This window comes from Impatiens glandulifera, chromosome 6, assembly GCF_907164915.1.
Source record: "Impatiens glandulifera chromosome 6, dImpGla2.1, whole genome shotgun sequence".
Classification (NCBI taxonomy): domain Eukaryota; kingdom Viridiplantae; phylum Streptophyta; class Magnoliopsida; order Ericales; family Balsaminaceae; genus Impatiens; species Impatiens glandulifera.
The window spans coordinates 47,851,645-47,861,703 of NC_061867.1; the positions used below are offsets into that span (position 1 = coordinate 47,851,645).

The 10,059-nt window shown below is 32.2% G+C and overlaps 2 protein-coding genes across 4 annotated transcripts; one reads left to right on the plus strand and one right to left on the minus strand.

Moving 5' to 3' along the window:
• Positions 1 to 1,968: 1,968 nt before the first annotated feature.
• On the minus strand, positions 1,969 to 3,456 carry LOC124942404 (malonyl-CoA:anthocyanidin 5-O-glucoside-6''-O-malonyltransferase-like). The gene is made up of 2 exons (XM_047482905.1): positions 3,023 to 3,456; positions 1,969 to 2,951 (listed from the first exon to the last, which is right to left on the minus strand). The coding sequence occupies exons 1-2, from the start codon at positions 3,446 to 3,448 to the stop codon at positions 2,046 to 2,048; spliced, it is 1,332 nt and encodes a 443-aa protein (XP_047338861.1). The 5' UTR covers positions 3,449 to 3,456; the 3' UTR covers positions 1,969 to 2,045.
• A 1,005-nt stretch (positions 3,457 to 4,461) lies between these two features.
• On the plus strand, positions 4,462 to 8,404 carry LOC124942003 (histidinol dehydrogenase, chloroplastic). 3 transcript variants are annotated; one of them, XM_047482409.1, is made up of 14 exons: positions 4,462 to 4,608; positions 4,823 to 4,944; positions 5,084 to 5,136; positions 5,254 to 5,326; positions 5,646 to 5,747; positions 5,818 to 5,919; positions 6,006 to 6,077; positions 6,159 to 6,221; positions 6,769 to 6,810; positions 7,190 to 7,249; positions 7,343 to 7,453; positions 7,545 to 7,715; positions 7,795 to 7,885; positions 7,960 to 8,404. In XM_047482409.1, the coding sequence occupies exons 2-14, from the start codon at positions 4,852 to 4,854 to the stop codon at positions 8,238 to 8,240; spliced, it is 1,314 nt and encodes a 437-aa protein (XP_047338365.1). In that variant the 5' UTR covers positions 4,462 to 4,608; positions 4,823 to 4,851; the 3' UTR covers positions 8,241 to 8,404. The 3 variants fall into 3 exon arrangements, with proteins under 3 accessions (XP_047338365.1, XP_047338363.1, XP_047338364.1); XM_047482407.1 differs by having other exon boundaries at positions 4,463 to 4,745; XM_047482408.1 differs by having other exon boundaries at positions 4,463 to 4,741.
• Positions 8,405 to 10,059: the final 1,655 nt, after the last annotated feature.

Consider the following 10,059-nt stretch of genomic DNA (forward strand, 5'->3'; position numbering starts at 1 on the left):
TTTTCTTGGGTTCGATATTTGTTATTGCTTTTTTATTTTAAGAATTCCTTCAATTTTGTCTCTCTATTGTAAAATGTTCTTATTATAAATTAATGATATAATCTTTATTTAAAAAAAATAAAAAAATAATATAATTTTTATTTTAAAAAATAATTAAATTAATGGTTTAATCTATATAATAATAATAATAATGTGTAAAGTTAACAACCACCACATTAATCCACGTTCTCTCTCGTCTCTTCTATTTTCTTTTTTTAATTAAATTTTGTTTTTCATTACTATATATATATTCTTACCATATATCATCTAAAATTATCTATATTTATATTAATTCAAGATATAAAAAAATTTGTTATAAATGCATATACTTTCATAATTTTTATATTTATTTTATTTTATATATATATATATAAACAAAAAAAAAATTATAAATGCATATACCTTCATAATTTTATATATATTATATTATTTTTCATCATTAATTTTATATAATACATTTTATCTTTCATCATACATTTTTTCTCTCATTATATATATATAATATTTTATTTATGAGTATAAATAATTTTTATATTAATATAAAATTTAACTAATTGACAATAAATATTAAATACAAAATATATATACGTACACAAAATAATAAAATTATTTCAACAATTATGAGTGGACTAGTGATTTAAGTGTTCACATTTAATGTTTAAGATCAGGGTTTGAATCTCAAAACATAGAAATTTATATTTTCAATGATGTATTATTGACTATAATATATGGTGGCGCAATTTTTAAACAAATGATTGGCATATGGAAGTGTGAGTTCAGAATTAGTGGTTGGTTTGGCGATCATTTGAAAGTCTGAGGTCACGAGATGAAGGTCGGGTGGTGGGTGATTTGTTGAGTGTGAGGTCAGAATTAGTGGCTGGTATGATGAGAATTTGAAAGTGTGAGGTCACGAGATGGAGGTCGGGTGGTGGGTGGTTTGTGGAGTGTGATGTCGGAATTAGTGGTTGATATGACGAGTGTTTGAAAGTGTGAGGTCACGAGATGGAAGTCGGGTGGTGGGTGATTTGTCGAGTGTAAGGTCAGAATTTGTTTTTAGTTTGGTGAGCATTTAAAAGTGTGAGGTCACGAGATGGAGATCGAGTGGTGGGTGATTTGTCGAGTATGATGTTGGAATTAATGGTTGGTTTGACGTTGGATAAGAGGTCTGTGATCAATTGGGATTGGTTGTTGATTTGTTGAAGTGAGAGTAAAAGATAGGTTGGCTAAGATTGGTGAGTGGTTTGTTAATGGATAGAGCTATATGAAAAAGTGTGAGTTACAAGATTAGGGTCATTGGGTGGTTTACCGAGGGAATAAAGAGACATATGAAAATGTGTGAGTCACAAGATGAGGATCAATTGGAGGGTTAATGATTGAGTTTGACGAAATATAAAAGGTGTGTCATCAATTGGGGTCGACTAAGATTGGTGGGTAATTTGCCGAGTGGATAAAAAATGTATATAAAAAAGTGTGAGTCACAAGATAAAGGTCAATTAAGGGGTTAAGTGGGTGCCGAAAATATAAAATATATGTTAATATTAAGTTTAAAATTAACCTTAATTTTTACAAACTAAAATTAATTTTAAATTAATTAGATTTAAATAATATTAATTTTATCTAAAATATTTATAAATTAATAATATTTTATATATATTCTTATCCGCATAATATTCATAAGTATTAAGTAATTCATTTAAATATATATATATATATATATTATTCAAAAATGATAAATTTAGTTTCTTAAAAATTATTCTATTTTATATTATATAAAACATTCATCTAAATAAACTTTTAATAGTTTAATACGTTTAAATAAGAAAAAGTTATATCAGTGTTGTAGGCGTTTAAAGTTTAAATATATTTATTCATAATATTAAAAAAAAAATTAAAGTATTTTCTTCACTTCATTATTGTGGTTTTATTTTGTATCAAATAATATGATAAAAAAAAATTAATACCACCATAACATAGAACAATGCAAGAAAACATATCCATGGACCATACTATTTATTAGCAATTTCTTCAAGCCCTTCACCGAAGATTGACGAGAAAGCTTCAATCTTTGGCTTACTCAACACTATCCCGATCTCCATCCCGCCATTGTCATCTCTATCATCACAAAGAGAAAAAGCTCCACTCCTGTCAATGGAAACCATCTCCACCTTTGTCGGCCGTCCCCACCCAAAATCTGCCCCGTACAACCCAAACATCGGCGACCCACCAATAGCATACATCTTCTGACCTACAAACACCTTTGAAGATTCATCCGACAACCATTTCTCTGCCCCCTTCACAACTCCATCCGGCAAGCCTCCAACCGCCTCTTTAATGGCCGCCGCCGCCGTCACCAACCCTTCTCCCCCTTCCAAAGATACAACCTTCACCGTTGCTACCCTAAACGTTACACAGTTCCCAATATAGTTGTCCGGAATCGGAGGATTCAATCGTGCTCGACAATCCATGTTGATTCCGAGAAGAACATTCTCATTTGTAATATCCCCCTCTGCTTTAACTAAACACGTCAATATATATGAACAAACCGCAGTGAAACTAGAAACCGGGCTGTTTATTATGCTCTTTATGTAACCTATTTGTTTTCGAGTTAGTCGGAATGTTCCTCGGAGTAATCCTGGCGTAGGTTTCCTTTCCATTAGGTGGAAGGTTCCTTCCGGGGACATTTCCTTCCATTTTTCAGTGAAAATCGTGCAAATATCTAAAGGGTCGTTGATCAAGGATCTTTCTAGAACCGGCGTCATTCCCGACGGAAGGGATCCGACGTGGCAAAGTTTTGCCCATGACTTGATAAACATGGAGGCGCTCTTGCCGTCGAGGACGGCGTGATGGGCGGTGTATCCGATGGAGAATCCAGAACCAGGGAAGAGAGTCACTTGTAGAGAAATTACTGTTGCCTAATAATGAAACTCAATAATTATTATTTGAAAGATTTAATTTTTAACATTATTAATTAGGATTTACTTACCTGATTCTCGGAAACATGGAAGTCCGACAACAGAGGATGCAAGTCTTTGACTTCCTTAACATTGTCGGAGGAGAGAGAATGAAAGTCGGCGGTGGATTCTGCTACAGTGAGAAATATCCCGTCATCGTCATCGTCGGTAGCGAAACGGATAGCCGGATTACCGGTGACGGGGTGCCACGTAAGAATTCCGGCGAGTTGGGGATAGTATTGAAGGGTGAGAGAGAGAGCATGTTTGAGCTTGGGGAGAATGTCGTCGGAGAATAGAGAGAACGATAAATCCTTGATTTGGTAGAAGAAAACACGTTGGGTAGGTGGGAATCTAAGCCATAATGCATCGAAGAAGGTGAGAGGAAAGTAATTGTCGGAGATAGTCGCCGGCGATGTAGTGGGTGCCGGAGCTACCTTGAATACCTCTATCACTTTCATCAAGTTGGATGGCATGGTGAGAGAGAGAGAAAAAAAAATGGGTGGAAAGAAAGAGATTTATAAATTTATTACACTTTTATTTTTCCAAGATATAAGATATATTTTTATAAATTAATTTTTTTACTTTTTCTAAAAAATGATTATCTAACAATTACAAAATCATTATACAAATAAACAAAAATATTATATTAAAAAAAAATATTATTCACTTTTTTATTTATTAATATTTTTTCATATTTTAAAAGATCCTTTATTTTAAAATTTGACTATCCCAATCCTGGTTAGTTCAATATTACATGTATCCATTAAGATAGTCCCATTTGTATAATAGAAAAAAAAAAATTAAACAAATGAGAGTGATGCTTTACTTTTGTGTATATATATCATTTTATAAGTGTGATTAAAACTTTTTAAATAATTTTATGTAAAAAATTATTTTCTTTTTATTTATATTTAGATATTTATATATAATTAATAAATTGCTTGTATATATATAATATTTATAAAATTATTAAATATATTTAATATATATAATAATATATATATATTATTTATTTTTATTTATATTTATACTTATCTATATCCATATTTATATAACTTCAATTTTATCTTAAATTGTTTTGAGTTTAAGTGTGGCCCATCTTTAGTGTCATGTTAGTTTATTTAATTTTATTTGAGTGGTCCGAAGTCAAATTGGGATTAAGGAGTTTGTTTAAACTATGTTTTGAGATGAATTAAAAAAATAAAAAATAATTAATACCAGTTATTGAGAAAAACAAACTCACCTAAACAACTCTAACTAATTACCCAAATAAAATAAAATAGATTACACCATTAGTTTATTTATTTGTTTATTAAAATAAAAATTTATACCATTACTTTATATTATAACAAGAACATTTCAGTTTCACAAATAGATAGTTAGAGGTTTAAGGGTAGGTTCGAGACCCGATCCGACCCTAATACCTGCCCCGTTTAAACCCTGATCAAACAAAGCCTAAAACCTAAACCAAGATCTACCCAACCCTAACGCAATCCATATTGCAGAAAGCTTCAATCTTGCTGAAGAAGCCGTCGTCATCGGACTTCCTTCATCTCCACCAGCATCTGTGATCTTCAATTGATGGAATACAACAACGAATTAGCTTGATAATATATAGGTTAGTAGCTTTGATGGACTCTCAGCTTCTTTCATTTAATTGGAGTAGGTGTTTGAGTACCTCATTCCAAAATCATCGTTCTCAACTAATTGCTCCCCAAAGGAATAATCGGAAATTTTCTTGTAACTTGACTGTAGGTATGGAAATTACATTTGGTCCCTTTTTGCTCAAGTAGTTTTTATATTCAACTCTCTTCATCTTGGCTATCTTTCAGGATTATCTCGTTTTGTTGTAAGCTGTTCAATGAAGACATATAAGCTAGCAGAACTTACTCCGGCTGAGGTTAACAGTCTCAAGTCCCGTCCACGGATTGATTTCTCATCCATTTTTAACATTGTAAGATTTAGATTTCTTTTACATATTCATTTTCTGTAACATCTCAAGTGGACCCTTGTTTTCAAAAAGTGTTTTTTATTGTTGTATATTCTGGTTTAGGCAATGGGTTAGTCTTTATTTAACTTTTATGTTGATTTAGGTTAACCCCATTGTTGATGATGTGCAACGCAGAGGAGATGCTGCTGTTAAAGAGTGGGTGCTTATCATTTTACTTTCTTACTTTTTAGTGAAACTGAAAAATGTATTTTGTCTGTTGTTTTTTCAATATGGAGATGCTAATTTAGTATTGCATTGATATACATTTGGCAGCTATACATCGAAGTTTGACAAAGTTCAACTTGACAAGATAGTTGAAGATATCAATGACCTTCCGGACCCCAAGGTACCTTTCATCTTTTTATTTGTTTAAAGATAAAATGTTGTTTTTTTACGTATGATGGAACTTTGTTGATATTCAGTTTGCAATTGAATTTCCTCTGTTCTTTATCCTTCTTTAACTGGCAAGAATTCACACACCTAAGCATCACTTTAGTATTTACATAACCGTTATTAAAGATTACTCTTCTTTATGGAGAAGCATCTTATTCTCATGCTTTCCTCTTTGTTAGTCTTTTGATTGTCATATTGTGATCCAGATGGTGCAATCCCTTACTTCTGAATTGTTCATCTCACTGTTTTTAATTAATTTTCTTTTTCATTAGCTTGATGCAGCTGTCAAAGAGGCATTTGATGTGGCATACGATAATATTTATGCATTCCATGCTGCACAGCAGTCACCAGAGATTACTGTTGAGAACATGAAAGTAAGAAAATATGTCCTGGAAACTAACTTGTCATGTGATCATATTGCTTCACTCATATGTGCTCTTTCAGGGTGTTAAATGTAAACGTGTATCAAGAGGTATATCTTCTGTGGGCCTTTATGTTCCAGGTGGCACTGCAATTTTGCCTTCAACAGCTTTAATGCTTTCAATTGTACGTTAATACATTTCTGCTGGGTTGCATTTCACAACTGTTGTTTTGGTTTCTTATTTGTATTACTCTAAACTTTCTTATGCCAGCCTGCAAAGATAGCTGGGTGCAAGACAACTGTACTTGCGACTCCTCCAACACAGGATGGAAGCATCTGCAAGGTGTGATTCTTCTTCTTGCGCTTATAAAGAGCATAACTTGTGATTTGTGAAGATCTAGCTAATTATATTGCTTAAACACAGGAAGTGCTATATTGTGCAAAGAAAGCTGGTGTGACTCATATTCTCAAGGCTGGAGGAGCTCAGGTTGTAAATTCTTCTGAATTGTGGAGCATGCATATGAACACATTTGTCACCCATGGAAGCCAAATATTTTTGTAAAGTTAATAGGATGTATTAACTGATAAGACATGTTTAGCAATATACTACTGCATTTTGATTATGCGAGTCCATCACTGGAAATCATTATGAAGATCTTGACCACCTAGTGCTATTACAGTGGAGTATCAAGCATATATTATAGACTAGGAAATAGGAATAATTACTTTTCACTGTTGTGGGGAAATGAAGCTTCTTCTAGCTGGTGTTTTATGCTCTTACAGTCTTTTACTTTTTATTGTTGCTTATCTGAACTTGATTGACCATGTGGGTTTGGGCCCTGATGCAATCTTATAAACTAATACATATTTTGTTGTTTAAATATTGTATATTGTTTTTTTCATATCTGATATATCATTTTAGTTGGCAATAGAGGCATGCTTTTAAGACATGTTCATGCATTATCTCCATCTATTGTTCTTTTTAGCTATTTTATGCACGGAAGGTTTCTAACTTCTCAGCCTTTTTCTTTCAGGCCATTGCTGCCATGGCATGGGGGACTGAAACTTGCCCCAAGGTACAACACTCATATAACTAGTTTCTTTTGAAGTAAATTTATTATTCAACTATTTGTGACTATTTGCATGAACCTCATTCGATAAGAAAGTCATAAATTTTGGTAAAAGAAGTCATAAAGTTTGTGATGGAGACACTTATGCTTCACCATATTTATACTTTTGTTTCCCTAATGATTATGGAATACCAAGATGAATTTATGTTTATGTTTATGTTCATATAACAACTGGAATATTTTGCATTTCTACATTATACTGATTTTAGACCCATGTATAATAAATGTTGAGGACTGGTCTATCAAACATGTATGTTGTCATTTCCTCGAACTAACCCTTTCCCAAATTGATCAACTTATTATTGTAGATTTATCATAATTGCAGGTGGAGAAGATCTTTGGGCCTGGAAACCAATATGTCACTGCTGCTAAAATGATTCTCCAGGTATCATCCTGTTTCTTTTAAAAGCCTTTTGGCTGCATTTCTGGAATTGTTACACAAGTTTTACTAAAGGCCGTCTCTTTATGTTCACTATAGAATAGTGAGGCTATGGTCTCAATCGACATGCCTGCTGGACCATCTGAAGTTCTGGTGATTGCAGACAAACACGCCAATCCCGTGCACATAGCTGCAGATTTGCTTTCACAGGTGTTTACTAATTTATTGTTATCTTTAGATCCTAATTATCTTAATTTTGAAATTAATATATTAATACTCCATTACTTGTATTAATATTCAGGCTGAGCATGGGCCCGATAGTCAAGTGGTTCTTGTAATTGCGGGAGATGGTGTTGATGTGGTTGCAATAGAGGAAGAAATCAGCAAGCAATGCAATTGTCTACCAAGAGGAGACCTTGCATCAAAAGCTCTTGGCCATAGTTTCATTGTTTTTGCCCGTGACATGCTAGAGGTAACTATGTTTACAAAATATTCAGTCTTTTATGTCCTACCTTTACTCTCCGACACAGTAAGGTTAACACCACCTGCAGGCAATTTCTTTCTCAAATCTATATGCACCCGAGCATCTGATTATCAATGTGAAAGATGCAGAGAAATGGGAGAATTTTGTTGAAAATGCAGGTATTTCTTTAAATTCAATTTCAATTTAGGTAATCATCCTGAGCTCGTTAATGAATGTTGTTGTTTTTTGGTAGGGTCGGTGTTTCTGGGTGAGTGGACACCAGAGAGTGTAGGAGATTACGCAAGTGGAACAAACCATGTCCTTCCTACATATGGTTATTCCCGCATGTATAGTGGTGTGTCTTTAAGTTCATTCTTGAAGTACATAACTGTTCAGTCCTTAACTGAGGAAGGGCTTCAATCTCTTGGTCCTTACGTGGCCACCATGGCTGAGATCGAGGGTCTCGAAGCTCATAAGCGAGCTGTAACCCTTAGACTACAGGATATTAAGGCACGACAACAAGCCTCCTCCTAATCGGTCTCGGTTTAATTTGTCAAACTGTATTTAATTTTCAGGATTTTGGTTTCTTTACACACATTGTGATTGTTGTTGAGCTTGATACATGTTTTTTTTAGTTAATTTGACCAGTTATAACACTAAACACATGTATCATCCTTGTTTTCTCTATTATGAACAGAAATAATAATAAAGAAATTTTCAAAAAATTATGAAATATACCTGTTTTTTTTATAATTTGTGATTTGACTAAAAATGGGGATATTAAACTCAAGCTGGGACTAGATAGAGTGACATATACAATCAATCACTCAAGTTTACGCCAAATTAAATATTAAACTCAAATTTAGTATTTGAAATATCCAATAATAATTAGATAATAAACATAGATAGATATTAATAATGAAAAACTCAAATTAAATTAAATTTCAATATCTAAAAACTAAAAATTTAAACTTATTATTTATCTCATATAATATATTTTATAACTTAATAATAATAATTGCTATGGATAAATAGATAATTTAGACTATATTTTCTTAGTAAGTAATCTCTTTATCATATACTTAATTTAAGAATATATATATATATATATATATATATATATATATATATATATTATAATTAATTGGTTTAATCCACCAAAGTAGTTTAATAGACTAAAATATTCGATTCAGTGTTTTGAATTGAAACGAGACATGAGTTTTGACTTTGGAATGTCATGGTACTTTTAATTAAAAAATAATAAAAATTATAAATTATAAAAATATCAACTTAAACATTTTAACTTTTAAATAAGAAAGAAATAATATCTGTTAGATATGTCAAATTCTTTAATTTGAAAAACAAAATATATGTTTAACCTCCTAAATTTTTAAAAAAAATATTTGTTTGAAAAAATATATAAAGAAATTACACTTTCAAGCTTAAAAAAAAATAAAATTACAATTATAAAATTTCATTCGTTCCAATTTTTAATAAAATTCTAATTTCAATTATATAAGTTTATTAATATAGAATCTTGAAGCAGAGAAGTTATAAACAAGATCAAGAATCATAACAAACTTTTGCCTTTTGTTTATTTAAATAGCACCTTCTTCTTCTTCATTGAAATTTCCCGATCGATCATTCTTTCTACTAATTTAGCAATGTCGTCCAATGATAATCTCGAGGAGGATGTCAACCCTCCTGCCGACCAGCCACCGCAATCGCCACCACCACCGCAATCGCCACCGCCACCGCCAATGTCGATCAACCTTAACGATCAGCCACCGCCGCGGATGGTGAAGACTCTCACTATTCCACCGCCATTTCCTTGGGCCACCGAACATCGTGCAATTATCCATACCCTTAAGTAAGACTACTCTTTATTTATTTTATTCAAGATATTTTAGTTTAAGGAATGATTTCCCAAGATGCTTAATAGTTTTTTTTCATAATGATTTATTTGTTAATTTTTCTTCAGTCACCTTTTATCGAAGAAATTCACTATGATTAATGGAGATGTTGAATGCGAGAAATGTAAAGTTTCTTACAAGAAATGGTTAAACGTCCGTGAAAATTTTGAAGAGATCAAAACTTTTATCTTTAAGTACACTTCTACCGTCGCGACAGAAAAGTGGATGAATCCAAAATTCTTAAACTGCATATTATGTGACGGAGACAAATGTGTCAAACCCGTAATTGCTCAAAAGAAGAAATCCATTAATTGGTTATTCTTATTGTTGAGTGAATTCTTAGGATGTTGTTCCGACAATCAACTCAAGTATTTCTACAAGCACGGTGTACGTACACCAGATATGCCTACTTCAAGAGAACGCTTAATTTACCATACGTA

What these genes read in the sequence shown, in the direction of transcription:
- LOC124942003 (XM_047482407.1), top strand. Translation starts at nt 4,622, where the DNA reads ATGGACTCTCAGCTTCTTTCATTTAATTGGAGTAGGTGTTTGAGTACC. An exon ending in TTCTTGTAACTTGACTGTAG is followed by an intron (nt 4,746 to 4,822) that starts GTATGGAAATTA and finishes GCTATCTTTCAG; the next exon opens with GATTATCTCGTTTTGTTGTA. An exon ending in CTGCAGATTTGCTTTCACAG is followed by an intron (nt 7,454 to 7,544) that starts GTGTTTACTAAT and finishes ATTAATATTCAG; the next exon opens with GCTGAGCATGGGCCCGATAG.
- LOC124942404 (XM_047482905.1), bottom strand. Translation starts at nt 3,448, where the DNA reads ATGAAAGTGATAGAGGTATTCAAGGTAGCTCCGGCACCCACTACATCG. An exon ending in TCCATGTTTCCGAGAATCAG is followed by an intron (nt 2,952 to 3,022) that starts GTAAGTAAATCC and finishes TTTCATTATTAG; the next exon opens with GCAACAGTAATTTCTCTACA.